This window comes from Lampetra fluviatilis, chromosome 37 (assembly GCF_964198595.1).
Source record: "Lampetra fluviatilis chromosome 37, kcLamFluv1.1, whole genome shotgun sequence".
Classification (NCBI taxonomy): domain Eukaryota; kingdom Metazoa; phylum Chordata; class Hyperoartia; order Petromyzontiformes; family Petromyzontidae; genus Lampetra; species Lampetra fluviatilis.
Window position 1 is genome coordinate 10,799,897 of NC_136311.1, and position 14,879 is coordinate 10,814,775.

Genomic DNA, 14,879 nt, shown 5'->3' on the forward strand with positions numbered 1-14,879 from the left:
CGAGGGGGGGAGACTGAGGGGTAAGACCGAAAGGGGCGGAACTGAGTGGGGGAGAAGACCGAGGAAGGGAGGGGGGATTCCGAGGGGGGGGGGGAGACCGAGGTGGGGGAGACCGAGGGGGGGTGAGGGGGAGACCGAGGAGGGGAGGAGGGGAGACCGAGGGGGGGGGGGTGAAGGGGGATACCGAGGGGGGAGGAGACCGAGGGGGGTGGGCCGAGGGGGGTGAGGGGGGGATACCGAGGGGTGGGGGATATTCAGAGGGGGGGAGAGGGGATACCGAGAGGAGGGGCGACCGTGGGGGGGGGGAGGGGCGACCGTGGGGGGGGGGAGGGGCGACCGAGGGGGAAGACCGAAGGGGGGAGGAGTTCGAGGGGGGAGGGTCCGAGGGGCGGGGCGAGTCCGAGGGGGGAGGGGTCCGAGGGGCGCTGTGGGCGCCATGCGGAAGCGGCTGCTCGTTGTGGTGGCGGCGCGCCCTCTCCTGCAGCTCCACGCGCTCTCCGCTCTCTCCGCCTGCAGGTAGTGGAGGCGCTCACTCCGCTCTCGTGTGTCGCTGTGTGGGTGTTGGGTGATGGTGTGGGGGGAGCGGTGGCACAGCTGTGTGGGTTATAGCCGACGCGTCTGTCAGTCGTCGCAGTCAGTCAACCCATGGCACCTGGGTCTGTCCCGTGACTTGCCAGCAGCGAGCCACCGACATTGAACGTGCACCTAGCCTGGCACAGACGCGCTGTGGTTGATGTCACCGTAGCTTCGTGGCGGGTATCGGTGCGTGTGTGTGGGGAGCGGTGGCGCAGCGGTTAGCGCAGCGCGCTACCAACCCCGGCCACCCGAGTTCGATTCCCGTTCACGGCCAACACCGGTGACGATTATCTGAACCGGTCCTGGGTCTCCCCTAGGTCGACTCGGTCTCAAACGAGTACCTGGTGCTGTGTAAATATTCCCATTGTGGGGAGACAAAGGCGGTCGTGTGTGGTGCTGGCCACCCACCCCCTCGTGTGCCGCGCCGGCCTTAAGAGGTGCTCGCTAACAGCACTTGCCCCCACAGTCTGTTAAGGCTATATGGGGGTGGGGGGGATCTTTGTCTTTGTGCAATATTTAAAGTGCACCTAGCCTGGCACCAGTGCCGTGGTGACGTCAGACAATGGTTCTGATACAGATGAAGTGGATTTAGCTGGGGACCCGAGGCTGATTGTAATCTTCGTAATCGATTTCAGTCTTCGCTGTCATCTCTCGGGACCTGATGAAGGGAGAGGAGCTGTTTGCAAACTCATCGCGTTTGAGTTCCACTCCTTATTTTCGCAGTCTCTTATTCAAGTCAACTCTTGTCAATTGTGTGCCACCGATGCAAAGCCGTAGCCATGGAGTCAACATTGGGGGGGGGTCAAATTTTCCAGGGGGTCCAGGGCCCCCCCCCCCGAAAAAAATCTAAATTTTAAAGATAATTTCCTGCCTAAAATATTTTAAAAATGCACTAACACATAGGATGGACTATAATTTATTTTTTACAATAATATCTAATAGTGTATTGTATTACATTGCTCTGTTTTATCTCTTTTTACCTTTTCTTGTTTCATTGTATGTAATTCACAGAGATTAGGGATTAATAAAGTACACCCATAACCACAATCATATTAAAAGAAATCTATTTTATAACGATATATTGGGAGGGGGGGTCATTTTGAGCATTTATTTATATTGGGGGGGATGTGCCCCCCCCCCCCCCCAATTTATTTTATTATTATTATTACGGCCTTGCACTGATGTGTACAACGTGGCTTTTCTGACGACCGTGCATCATTCACCGTAAGATTGTACCCCTTGAGATTTCAGAAGAGCAATGTCACTTTCAGTTCCCCTTTCGAGGAGAGAAAGGATAACAAAGGATAAAGAGTTCGGATGAATAACATCGTCTGAATGGGTCCGCATTCTCGCCACAAAGTGCGACGGTAATTTCAGCGAAGAGAGGTCAACAAACATGTTGAAAACTTCGTTAGCACCGTACGTTGGGGATGTGTTTGGTGCTTGCAGTGGCAATGAAAACACTTCCAGCTTGTAACGCGTCTAGCAGTGTGTTCTGTCACTCGATGAGAGAGATAGCGAAGGGAAAGCACAGACGAGGGGGATGGCAGCAGCCAAATTAAACTAAAAAATATAATTTTACCAGGTAAGGCCCCACTGAGCGATGTAGCTAATTATTTTTTACACTTTTATTCAACTCACTCCGTCTGTTGTCTTATCCTCAAAAAAAATATTGTAATTCAATTTTTACCCACTTCCCAATGTGCTATCGACTGCAAACTTGGTATATTTATGTCATACTGATGACAAGACTATATTCTATAATTAACATTTAAACATATATCTATTTTTAAACATTTTACACGCTTTTATTTAACTCACTCTGTAGTATCCTCAAATCTTGTAACCCAATCTCAACCGTCTTCCCAATGTCGTATCGACTGCAAACTTGGTATAGGTGTGTCATACTGATGACAATACTATATTCTATCATTGAAAATAATAAATATATATATTTAAATAATCTTGTTTACGGCTCTAATTGTCCACGCTCAACTCACGTTGCCTGTAAATCACCACGTGGTCCCTGACGTCACGGCAAGCCTCGGGGAGCCACGCCCAGGGGCGGGGGATGTGGAAGGAGGGGAGGGGCGATGGGGGAAGGGGGCAGGGGGAGGGGCAGCTCGGACAGTACATTTCATTAAAGCGTGTTTTTAAAAAAAAGTATTAAAAAATATTTTTTAGGAGAGACCTGGCAAGTGGTAACTTCAACAAAGTGGCCTGTCGTGTGGGAATTTATAGCAGCAAAATACTCTTAAACGCGTGGTGTTGAGTCAAGATGTTGAGGGAAAAACCAGAGGATCCGGAGAAAAATCCACGCACCCACGGAGCGAGAGATACACGCAAACTCCAAATATACAGGGGTCAGGGTCGGGATGGAATCCACAACCTCCTGTATATCAGGCGAGGTAGTTAACATTTCGCCACCGTAACTTTGTCCCTTACCCGCCCAAACCATGTGATCCTCTAGATATGAAAGTGTAACGGAATAATCAATGGGGGTTTACATGTGGGAGGAAACCCTCACGCGTGTGTGAGCGGGGACACGGCTCTTAAACAGATAGTGTGGTGGACACCTTACGTATAAGAGGAACCAGCCGCTCGTTCATTGATGGGGAGTAGCGCTGGGCCAGGTGTTTAGGAAAGTTATCTTTGAACCCGGTGGTCACCTGAGTTCAAGTTTCCAGCTACGGCTATCATCAGTGGTGAGTGATGTCTCAATGGATTTATAGATGCCTCGCCTCCCCCCCCCCCGTACGTCCTTCAAACCGAACTGAACAGCGGGGTAGAGTGTGGTCACCTCCGATCAGCAACTATTGGCTACGTAGGGTGCGAATGAAGTTCAATGTACGTACGTACACGCGAACCCCACGACGAACACGGCGTGGGGAGGCATTCATCCAGCAGTGAATCGGCAGTTGGGTGTAAAATATTGCTGATTAGTCGCTTTACAAGCAGAGGAAAAGTCAAAAGAGGCGAGCGTCTGCTTCTTCTAAACAATTGAGAGGGAGTCAGCAGTGGAGATTACCATGGGCAATGGAGTTGCAGGCAGTGGGGCAACAGAAGAGAAGGTGCGACCACCCATTGGGCAGAACTTGTAAGTTCGTAGACAAGTTGTCCCCCCCCTCCCGCCCCCTCTTCTAGTGTTAATTTAGTCAACATTTTAAAGTTTTACCGTTGTCGACTAAATACTTTGACAGGTCTTACTTAAATTTTGATTCAAAGCTTTCGTGACTGCAGGGATTCATATTCTTGGTTCTTTCGGTAAAGTGACGTAGAAGGGAAACAATAAAATAATAAAAAATATTGTTTTATATTTGTATTATTTTATTGTTTCCCTTCTACGTGACTTTACCGAAAGAACCAAGAATATAGGTCTTACTTAGTTTGTGAATTAAGTCTAGTCATTCTCTTCGTCTCGTCAGATAATTCGATCAGCCAATTGGCTAATTCGGCAAATAGTTTTGTATACGCTTATAGCCAATTACACTTTTTGGTCTTTCTTAAAACGTTGCTGAATTGTCTCAGTCTGCTTCTTCATTCATACGAGTCTCAATTTGTCTAGTCATAGGAAGTGATGCTTCGACATTTGGTGTGCAGTCATTGAAATGCTTAATGATATTTATTCACCCGTAGTAGTCTTTGTTGACCAAAATTAAAATGCAATTCGTTGACGAATATTTTCGTCACTAGCGCAGTCAACAAATGAACCGTTGTTAGGCCACGGTTTTTGCCCTCCGACTGGTACGAGGGATGGCCAGGATGGCCCTAGCGTAGCTTCAATCGGGGAAGCGCTTTGGACTTCACTTCTAGACGGCAAATGGCACGATTACCATTGAGCGACCATTGGATCGGTCCACCCCTGGCATGCCTCGCATGTCGCTAACAGGAGGATCGCGTTGCCTTTGTGTTCCCCCTCTCACGTGCAGGGTTGACGCGAGCGTGGGATCCTTCCTCTCGGGCCAGTGGTGCAGCTCGTCAACCGCCCGCGGAGCGATGGCTGCGGCACCGCCGCCGCCGCCGCGATCGTGCAGTGCCGCGGGCCGCGACGCCTTGGCGGCCGGAGGCTGCGCCCCCCTCAACGTGAAGTGCCGCGGGGGGCTCTACTCTGGCTCGACGGTGAAGCGCTTCCCCGTGCCTGACGACCACGTGGCCTGGGGGGCGGCCCTCCCCGAGTACGCGCCCAAGGAGTACACGGCGCCTGCCGTGCTCGCGGGACCCGTGTGGGCCGACCCGCAGCACACGTGAGCGATGCCAACCCGTGTTGCTGCTGCTGATGCTCTTGCTGGTACTACTGTTGTTGGTCCTGCTATTGCTTCTGCTGTTGCCTTTCCTGTCGCTGCTGCTACTGTACTGCTGCCGCTGCTGCTGCTGATTTTGACGTTGCTTCTGTTGTTGGTATTGCGATTGTTCGTGCTGCTGCTGATGCTACTGTTTCTACCGTCAGCACAGTTTATTGCTTTTGCTCCGTTTTGTTCGATTGTGCTACTCGTGATCATTTGAAGGCAGTAGAGAGAGAGACTGCCCTACCTTAGCTTTTAGATTGGGGTGGGGGTCCAGACTAATGACGTTCCTCTCTGGGCCCTCTCAGCAACCTGACGTAGGCTGCTCATCACCCCCAACTCAACATCGATCCCAGACGCCTGTTAACGACGGCGAAATGTATCCACGTCACTTTCTGTGTGCTGCCAAAAGCAGCGGCATAGCGGGGTTGGCATGGGCTGTTGGGGTGACTCCCTGTCCCAATGTCTTGCCTCTTCGTAGCCCGGGGGACCTGAGACCCTCTGGTCAGTGGCCCCGAGTGCAGTTGCACCACCTGCACGCTCGACGGCCCAAAGCTTAATGGAACAAGACTTGCCAGCCTAAATACTGTGCGGTATTCTTCATTAATTATTTTTTTCCGACTTTAATCGGGCAGGGAAGACTGGGGTGGGCGACCTCCTAAGTTCAATGAATTGGACGGGAAGATTGACCGCAGGAGCCACATGGGACGCTACGAGGTGATCGATGGACTCTCCAGGTGAGTTATTTACACTCGGTCTCACTCGGACTCTCTCCAGGTGAGTTCTTTACACTTGGTCTCACACTCGGACTCTCTCCAGGTGAGTTCTTTACACTCGGTCTCACTCGGAGCGGTCGCTTGCTCGCCTTCATCTCGCGCGACACAGCACGTCTCAGGCGCAGTATTCTTTGGTGGTGTTCGTAAACAAAGAGTGGAGTAGCACGGTGAGCGATTCGTACTTTGCGGTCCAGAGTTCGCTCGTTGTTCACGAACTCGCTAGCTGCGATTTTGGCTATCCGCGAATCGCATCTGGAACTCTACACGACTGCATAGAGAGAGAGAGAGAAAGAAAGTGATGAGATAAAATGTGATGAAAGAGAAAGTGATGAAAGATAAAGTTGTGAGATCATGTTCACGTATTGAATAGCTTATTTACGTATTTACTTGCATTCCCGAGCATTTCTGGCACGTATCCCTCGAGAATAACGAGAGCGAATACTGTATACACCCGGTGGCCATGAGTGTTCTACCCACCTTCGCCAGCCCCCCACTGACCCAGCTGATCGTGTACGGTCAGACAACCCCCACGACTGATGGGGAGGTCTTCATCTAGCAGTGGATTGACAAGGAGATGTAAATGGTTCTAAACAAACTTCCTGGGTGGCGGTGCGTTTAGAGCAGCACATTGTTCGACACTGGGAGGCGGCGATTTGAAATCCCAATCGTGAGGATCGACTAAGCCAATCATCATCATCCCTCCAGGGTCAATAAAATGTGTAATTCTTTGTTGAGAAGCCAACAGTGGTTGTCTTGAGGAGTGACTGCCTACCGTCATAGGAATGTGAAGTTTTCCACACCGCAGTGGTTGTTCATTCTGAAACTGTTGATTTAACTTCTGTTTTTGCCAAGTACGATTTGTATACACCAGCTTTTATTTGGCTCATTGTGTGTTAGCCAGCCAGCCCTTTATAGGTGATTTGTTGCCTACAATCATCATCTCTCCACTCGGTGAGTCATTATTATCAACGTCACAATTGCACGTGTGCTCTGTGCTTTGCCCGTTGTTGGGGATTTATTTTTCCGTTCTTCTTTGTGCGGCTTTAGCAGGCCTGCTCAAACAAGCCGCTTTGTTTGCGGTTGTTGCTCAAAAGCGGCAGCGGTTGTGATTGAGCAAAGCAGTACGTGTGTGGGTGGGCTTTAGATAATGGCAAATGCCTTGCACACTGTGCCCAGCTCACAAATAGACCTCACCTGGTAAACCTGAATGGTGAATGGGGACACAGGACGTGTGCATGGCAAACCTTTGCCGATTGTTGAACGCATATTTGGCTTGTCTTTCGTCGATTTCGTTTTTTGTTTCATCTTGTTTGATGAAAAAAAGTAGCTGACAAAACTAAAATAGATTGCTTTATTACCATTTTAAGCATTTGGGTCACTGTTTGTGGAACACATCTTCAAGCTACAATTTATATATTTTTTAAAAATTACATTCAAAATGCAGCATGCGGAGGGAGGAGGGTGCAGTGGCGATGCAATGGTGAGTGCACTGCACTTTGAACCTGTGTGGCGAATGATATCCCCCCTTTACCAACCCACAGTGGCCAGCGTAGTGAAGTATGGTCAAACATATCCCCCATGACCGACATGGTGTGTGGTAAGGCCTTCATCTCGCCCTGGATTTACAAAGGGCTGTGATTTTTATCATCATTATTATTATTACGATTTGCGTAGCGCAGTTTGGATTACAAAAAGCATCTAAACACAAACCTGCTCTCTCTCAAGACACTTCAAATACGTGTGAAGGCTGAGGTTTACCGGACGCAGAAGGCTGCAGAGATGTCCAGATGGGCTTCTTGAAGCATTCTTTAACATCTCAATTTATGTGCAATGAATGTGTGAGAAAAAACCCGAGATGGAAAGCACTAACAGAGCACGTGGCTTCCATGGCAACACGTTGCTGAATTCCGTACAACGCATAAGAACAGTACATGCGTATAGCTTTAGAATTGCTAGCACACATTTGCGCGCAGTCACCTACTGTGTACAGCTTGGTTAGCACATTTGACACGTTGGTTTTTTTGACCAATATGATTTGTAAGAGATTTTTGGTACAGATTGCGTGAGTAAAATGTGCGTCCTAAAACCCTCCTTCATCCAACGCAGCCAGTTAATAAATAAACTTTCCAAATGATACTGCTTCCGCATTAGCACACAAACAGTATTTGGGGTACATAAAAAAAAATCCTTATTTATTTCGGTAAGCGCACCCTGAATTCAGGCTTACTCGAGTCTTATTGTGAGTCTACTCTCATGCTATCTGTCAGCGAGACTGCCGGTCACAATTGCAATTGTATCATTCATAATTTATTTGGAACTGCATTGTAATTTCAACCCACAATGCTCCTGTCACACAGTTACAATTGTGTTCTTCATAATGCATTGCAGTCACAATGTAATTGCACTTTTAGCCAACAATGCTGCTGTATATGTAATGATAATTGGCCAAAGGTCTGCTTGTATGTTGAACTTCTTTCGCACCGTACGTAGCCAACCGTGCTAATCGGAGGTGCAGGGGAAAGACAACAAACTAAACACAAAAACTGTTCTAAAGAAATTATTTTTCAATCTAGATGATTTAAAAGTGCATAGTTACGGTGGCTTCCTAATATCGGAAGGAAGAGTGGTACGGACGGCCGCAGAAGCACATCTGAAAGCGCCGCGCGATGCAGTGACCCTCTTTGTTCGATGCCTAGCCAAAAGCTGTTGCTGCCGCGAGGATGACCAAAGTTCGTGTGTGGTTGACGAGATCCGCCATGATGGTTATGATGGTCATAACGATGACGATTGTTCCTTGCAGAAACCCGATTGGCAGGACTGGGATTAAGGGCAGAGGGCTCCTGGGCAGGTGGGGCCCTAACCACGCTGCAGACCCCATCGTGACGAGGTGAGGAGAGCCCCCCCCCCCCCCCCCCACATCTGCTCTGTGCCCTCCTCACTCGGACGCTGCATTTTTTTTTTATAAACAGAAGACCCAACACCCCACCAAAAAAAAAAAAATTGGTGCTGTTATAATTATCACAACAGGGGGTCCCTCCATGGTGATGCGGCAGTTGCATTCTGCTTCTAGAAATAAGATGGAGCCTATTCGGTGATGTAGTGCGAGCTTCACGGCACCAGGGTTTTGTGCCGTAATTCGCACATTTTAAAATTGCCCTCCTCGTGCTGCAGTGGCCGCTGTCGCGAGCCTCGCTGCGTTCCCGACGTAGCCGAGATCCCCGGGGGCTCCACCACGTGGGCGGAGGTGAAGGGACTCCCAACTCAGCTGGTGCACCACTACGGGGTGGCTTAATGGTGAAGGCGATGGGAGCGTAATACAGAACAACAATGATTGATTTACCGCACTGTTTCCCCTCCGCTGCCTATCAGTCCCGCAGTTCTATAGCAGCCTGCTGTTGTGCATGGTGCTCATCCATCCAAGCACTATCCTGGCTGAAACGTGGTTAGCTTTGAAGCTTTATTGCGATCAAGTGCATTTCTAGGTGAAGTAAAACTATAAACTAAACGAGTTTTATTTGACCAGATAAGGTCCACCCAAGCTGTGTAGCTCTTCTTCAAAAGCGATCTGGCTGCCAAAAATGATAGCCCAGCAAAGTGTCATGTGGAAATTCATAGCAGCCAAATAATCTAAATGCATGTTGATGCTCAATGTGGAGGGGAAAACCGGAGCACCCGGAGAAAAATCCACGTGACCACGGGGAGAACATGCAAACTCCAAATATACGGGCGTCAGGGTCGGGATCGAACCCACGACCTCCTGTATACCATGCAAGGTAATTAACATCTCATAGCCACCGTAGCACCCTGGGCTATGGAAGAAGAGCGGTGTTATTATTGCACCTGACGGCGATGACCATTGATATCGCTTCAAACTCGTGTTGCACAGCCCAGGATGCAGAGCCAAACATGCAACTGCTACAAGATAAGAGATTCATTTTAGTTTTTTTCCATCGATTGGTCTTGTTTCCTAGGTGGAAGCGCGTCGGGGGCGTGGTGGAGAAGAAGGATGGGAAACCCATCCTGCAGTTCGTGGCCATCAAGCGCAAGGACAACAATGAGTGGGCAATTCCTGGGGTGAGCAGCCTGTGCGTGTCCTCCCGACACCGGATCGACCTCACGGCACCTCATTGAGAGCTCCTCGTCAAACCAGCCGAGACGGAAGCGAAGGTTGCAATGAGAAACTTCGAACTATTAAGTTGAACTCAACGCAGGAGAAAATTAACGTTTTCGTTCTATCGATTGTAGTCGACTACCTATGTGGTGGTCGATTGCTCGGTTTTCGCTTAGAATTGGTGGCCGCCGAGACATCCTGCCTCCCGAAGGTGGGAGACCCTCAACAAGCCACGGCCAGCGTGACGCGGCTGATGATGTCTTGACAGCAAGGCCCGGGTTAGCCGCCCAAATGCTAAGCGGGCTGATCGCCCTGCTTAGCGTCTGAGATCTGACAAAATTGGGGCGTGTTTGTGGCAGTTTTTGCCACGTGCTCACGTGTGTTTCTGTGTGTTTGTGCGTGCGCCACATGCTTTCCCAAGGGCATGGTGGATGCTGGGGAGAAGGTCTCTCTCACGTTGCGTCGAGAGTTTGGGGAGGAGGCCCTCAACTCCATGCAGCTCGGTGGTGCCGACAGGAAGCACCTCCAGGAGCAAATCAACAAGCTCTTCTCTGCCGGGGAGATGGTGAAGGGATAAGCACACTTTTAATTTTGTGAACGTTTCACTAAACGGTTGAGTGCGTGTGTGTGTGTGTGAGACACGTCCAAATGATGTGGCCATCGGTTCAAAGGTCAGAACGTTAAGCTGGCACTGATGAGATGCCAGGTTTTAATCCAGGCAGCTGCCTGTGTTAATGGTCTTAGCCCGATCACTGCACAAATAAGCATCACTTTTTTGTTTTTAGCATAAACAAGGCAAAATTCCAGCTCTTGAGAATGAAAAAAACATCAGTTTGAATGTCATGCGCCTCTTGGTGACAGGGCAGGTGGGAAAGTGTATACCCTCTGTTGTGTGCACCAGAGGTCACGTGAAGGTAACTCGAGAGGGTCGCTATGTGATATCAGCAGGCCATTCTCTAAGCTTAACGGGAATTTGCACTGCTCCGGGAGATTTCTGAATGGGCTCTTGAAACTTGACGCCATGTCCTGCGGACCGCGACCACATGGGGCCCCACCATTTTAAAACGATGATAAAATCATATTTTAGCCGCACTCATCATGCACCGGAGGTGGGGGGGGAGATATCTTTTTAATTTCAGTGGGCTAAGTCACTTGTGTCACTGCAAGAGCGTCTTGTAGTGACAGTAATGACTATGGTATGTGTTCATGTGTGGCCTGCGTGGCCTGCCAAAGATACTTTAAAGTCCTACGAGCAGCCCATATCAGTCTCTCCCAGCCAGCCAGCAGTACTTTTATTCTCATATAGAGCCATCTCTCTCCACCATTCTCTTGCCTGCTCTGTACTCTATATCACAATTCATCTCAATTTCTCGCAATGTCTCTGTTCCTTAATTCCTTTCCCCCCTCCTCCTCTGCGTCTCCCCCACTTCCCCCCCCCCATCTCCCCATTTCCCTTTCCCACCTCTCACCCTCACTCGCCTCATTCCCACCTCTCCATTTTCCATCTCAACCTCTCCCACCTCTCCCTGATCCTCTCACCCACTGCTTGTCACGTCCCCTCGCTGTTACATTCCATTTTGTTCTCGCTCTTTTTCTCTCCGCTTCATCCCCTTTCATTCTCTCCCCGCCCCTTCTCCTCTCCATCTTTTACTCCCTTCTCTAACTGCCTCCCTCACCACCCTCCTCTGTCTCCCTCCCCTATCACATTTGTGTGGAGCGTGGGGGCGGCGGCATGGGAGGCGGTGACGTCAGAGCCACGCACGAACCCCCGCTCAACTATGTGGGATTTGGGTGACGTCATCGCGCGCATTTGCACGCGATGACGAGCGTGCTTAGGGGCGTGGCATCCAGTCTGGATTCCACCCAGGTTAATCATCATCGACGCACTTTTAAATCTAGATTGCAAACTCATTTCTGTCCGAACTGCTTTTTTTTGTGTTTGTTGTCTGTCCCCCGATTAGCATGGTTGGCTACGTGTACGGTGCCAAAGAAGTTAAACATACATTCGTACAGAACACTTGTTCCTAGTATAGTATGACTCAACCCTCGCTAAGGTAAAAGGTTCCCCTCCCATGTATTAAAACAACAGACCTGACAGGTGCGCAAACCTTTGCTTTCTGCGTTACCCTGCTACCCTTTGCATTCAAGTGCGGGATAAGTCGTGCGTCTCACGTAAGGCTGGCTTTGTCTGACAGGTCTACAAGGGCTACGTGGATGACCCACGCAATACCGACAACGCCTGGATGGAGACCGTGGCTGTTACCTTCCACGATGATAACGGTATGACGGGCAAACGCGAAGCATCTCCACGAGAGTGGAGACGCAGCGAAGAGATGCCAAGGGTAGTAAACCGGTCTCACCGAGGGTCGTGTAACGTAAAGAAAGGCGGTTTTAGATCGAGATTTAAAAGTGCCGTAGCTCCCAGTGCCTTCCGAACTAAGGAGGCGCTCCTGCAATGACCGCACATTGGGATGTTGGGACGATCCCTTTCCCTCGAGCCTTTTAAGATGCGGGAGAGAGGCAGAGTGCCCGGGGAAAACCAACTCGTGCTGAGGGAAAAACACTCGAAGGTGCAGGCAAGTGGGCTCACTCACCCCAGCACGCTTTGCTTCCGTCCCTCCTCACCATCTCGCAGCCCAGCAGGTCGGGGAGTTTCACATCTCCCTGTGAGAACTTTGTGATACGGCGTCGCAGTTTTATTTAAGACTGTAATTTTACACTATGAGATCTCCTTTACCAGTGGCAAAATATAGTAATAGGTTTTTACCCTTTTAACTGGTACAAAATCTGACACCTTTATACAAGGCATCATGTTTGCAATAACCTCAACACAAGAAGTCAAAATGCAAACAAAAAGAAACAACTCTGATGATGATAATGATATGCAGTCTCGCTTGTATTGACGAATGTTGCGTCTTTTATGCAGTTTAGTTTGTTCCATTAACCTAAACACAACAGTAGAGTAGCGTCCTGTACATATGCAGCCCTTTGTCGATGAACGTCAGTATCTATGAACAATTGAACTGTTTTTAATTTGGCCAGGTAAGGCCCACCAAAGGCCTCCCCATGTATGAAGGCCCCCCCCACGCTGTGTGGGTTACGGGGTGCATGTGACCATACTGCAGCGCGCTGGTCAGCGCAGATTGGTGAAATCCTGCGCATCCATGCGGGGGGACATCAGTGTATTTTGCCGCATTGCGATATGCTGCCCGCAGCGTGGGCTCACCACATCGGCATATCGCGCGCGCATAAATGCCGTGAATAGTAGCGAATCGTTCGCCCCGCGCACGATTAATTACCCGTTGATCGCGGACTTGAGACTCGATCTCGGGTCTACGAATCGACGCTTCGTTGCCTGAAAACCTGGCCACCTCGTGCCGTTTTCCCAGGGGAGAACGTGGGCAGGCTGCCCTTCCAGGCCGGGGACGACGCCGTGGGCGTGAAGTGGGTGGACGCGCACTCGGCGATCAAGCTCTACGCCAGCCACACGCTCTTCCTGCAGAAGACGGCCAAGCTGAGGCACGCACACTGGTAGTGCGGCAGCGTGGTAGTGCGGCAGCGTGGTAGTGCGGCAGCGTGGTAGTGCGGCAGCGCGGTAGTGCGGCAGCGCGGTAGTGCGGCAGCGCGGTAGTGCGGCAGCGCGGTAGTGCGGCAGCGTGGTAGTGCGGCAGCGTGGTAGTGTGGCAGGGGTGCCGTACCATCTCCCACCCACCCACCACCCTCACCGCCTGTGCGTCACCGCCCGCTGGGGCTTGTGGTGGGGGAGGTGGGGGGCTTTCCTCGTAGAGGCTGTGCACAACACTGCAGATTATTTCCTTCCAACGAGCCCCCCCCGCCCACCTGCCAGTCACAAAAAAACATCACTTGGGACTACACCTAAAATAGGCAAGGCTATTTAGGGTGCCGTTGTGTATGTCGGGATGTGCATAGCTTCAAAGCAGTAAGAACCATTTGAGGTATTTAATTGTAAGAATTAAATGGTCACCATCTCCCTGCTCAAACAAGCGTGGTGGTGGTGGTGGTGAGGGATACTCATGTTCAATGGGATCTCTGAGTCAGCAGTTCGAATTCGGCATTGTTGTGGTGAGAAGGAGGCGGGCAGCTTCTCCATAGAACAAGGCTTGTGTTATTCTCGTCAGTGAGGAGTGGTGGGCGTAGTGGTTAGCTCACCGTGCTAACTTGGGTTCGATTCCCCGTCAGGCACGCCAAGCTTGTCTCGAATATCCCCGCCGGATTGTGCGTGGGCACCGCGGTTGTGCCAGTCCACTGCTGGATGAGGGCCTCGTGGTATGGCTACTGGCCGTGGGGTTGTTATGTTAGTTTCACCGTACTTCACCATAATGCAGGGAGCATAGACGTGCGGGGACAACACAATTCCAACAATGCAACTTTGCTGCCCACATACCACAACCCCCCTAAGTTGACTTGGCCTTAAATGATTATTACCTGGTGCAGTGTGTAAGCATCAGCACTGGGTGGGGGGGGTTGGTTGTACGTGGTGCTCCACACACCACCTATCCGCTGTCGTCCTTTACGCTCAACGCAACCGCTACGCCATCGGACCTCCACGAGTGAAACGCTGCAGTGCCAAAACCACACGTGCAGCTTGCGCATATCTCCTGTACAACGGTGTGCTCGACTTTATTAGAATTGTATCACTATGGGAACCTCATTTGCCAGTAAAAATATGATAATTGGTTTTTTACCCTTCTATCTGGCAAAAAAACTGACACCTTTTTACAAGGAGTCATGTTTGCATAGACCGCAATACCTGCAGTCATAATAACAAACAAAAGACATAACTCTGATAATGTGCACTGTCCTTGAAGTTGATTGGTCCACACCCAAGACAGCTTTCCTTAGAGCCTAGTCTCACATGGGTTGAACCAACGTCATCTGGTTCAACCCATGTGAGACTAGGCTCTAAGGAAAGCTGTCTTGGGTGTGGACCAATCAACTTCAAGGACAGTGCACATTATCAGAGTTATGTCTTTTGTTTGCATTATGGCTGCAGGTATTGCGGTCTATGCAAACATGACTCCTTGTAAAAAGGTGTCAGTTTTGTTGCCAGATAGAAGGGTAAAAAAACAATTATTATAGAATTGTATCGGCTGTGCATGTTGTGGGGCGAGC

General features: G+C 50.1%; 1 protein-coding gene across 1 annotated transcript; it reads left to right on the forward strand.

Annotated features, from left to right (window-relative positions):
• Positions 1–405: 405 nt before the first annotated feature.
• On the forward strand, positions 406–14,517 carry NUDT9 (nudix hydrolase 9). Its single transcript, XM_078873856.1, has 8 exons — positions 406–516; positions 4,506–4,820; positions 5,495–5,596; positions 8,436–8,522; positions 9,607–9,709; positions 10,168–10,311; positions 11,942–12,026; positions 13,136–14,517. The coding sequence occupies exons 1-8, from the start codon at positions 437–439 to the stop codon at positions 13,279–13,281; spliced, it is 1,062 nt and encodes a 353-aa protein (XP_078729982.1). The 5' UTR covers positions 406–436; the 3' UTR covers positions 13,282–14,517.
• The last annotated feature ends 362 nt before the right edge of the window (positions 14,518–14,879 follow it).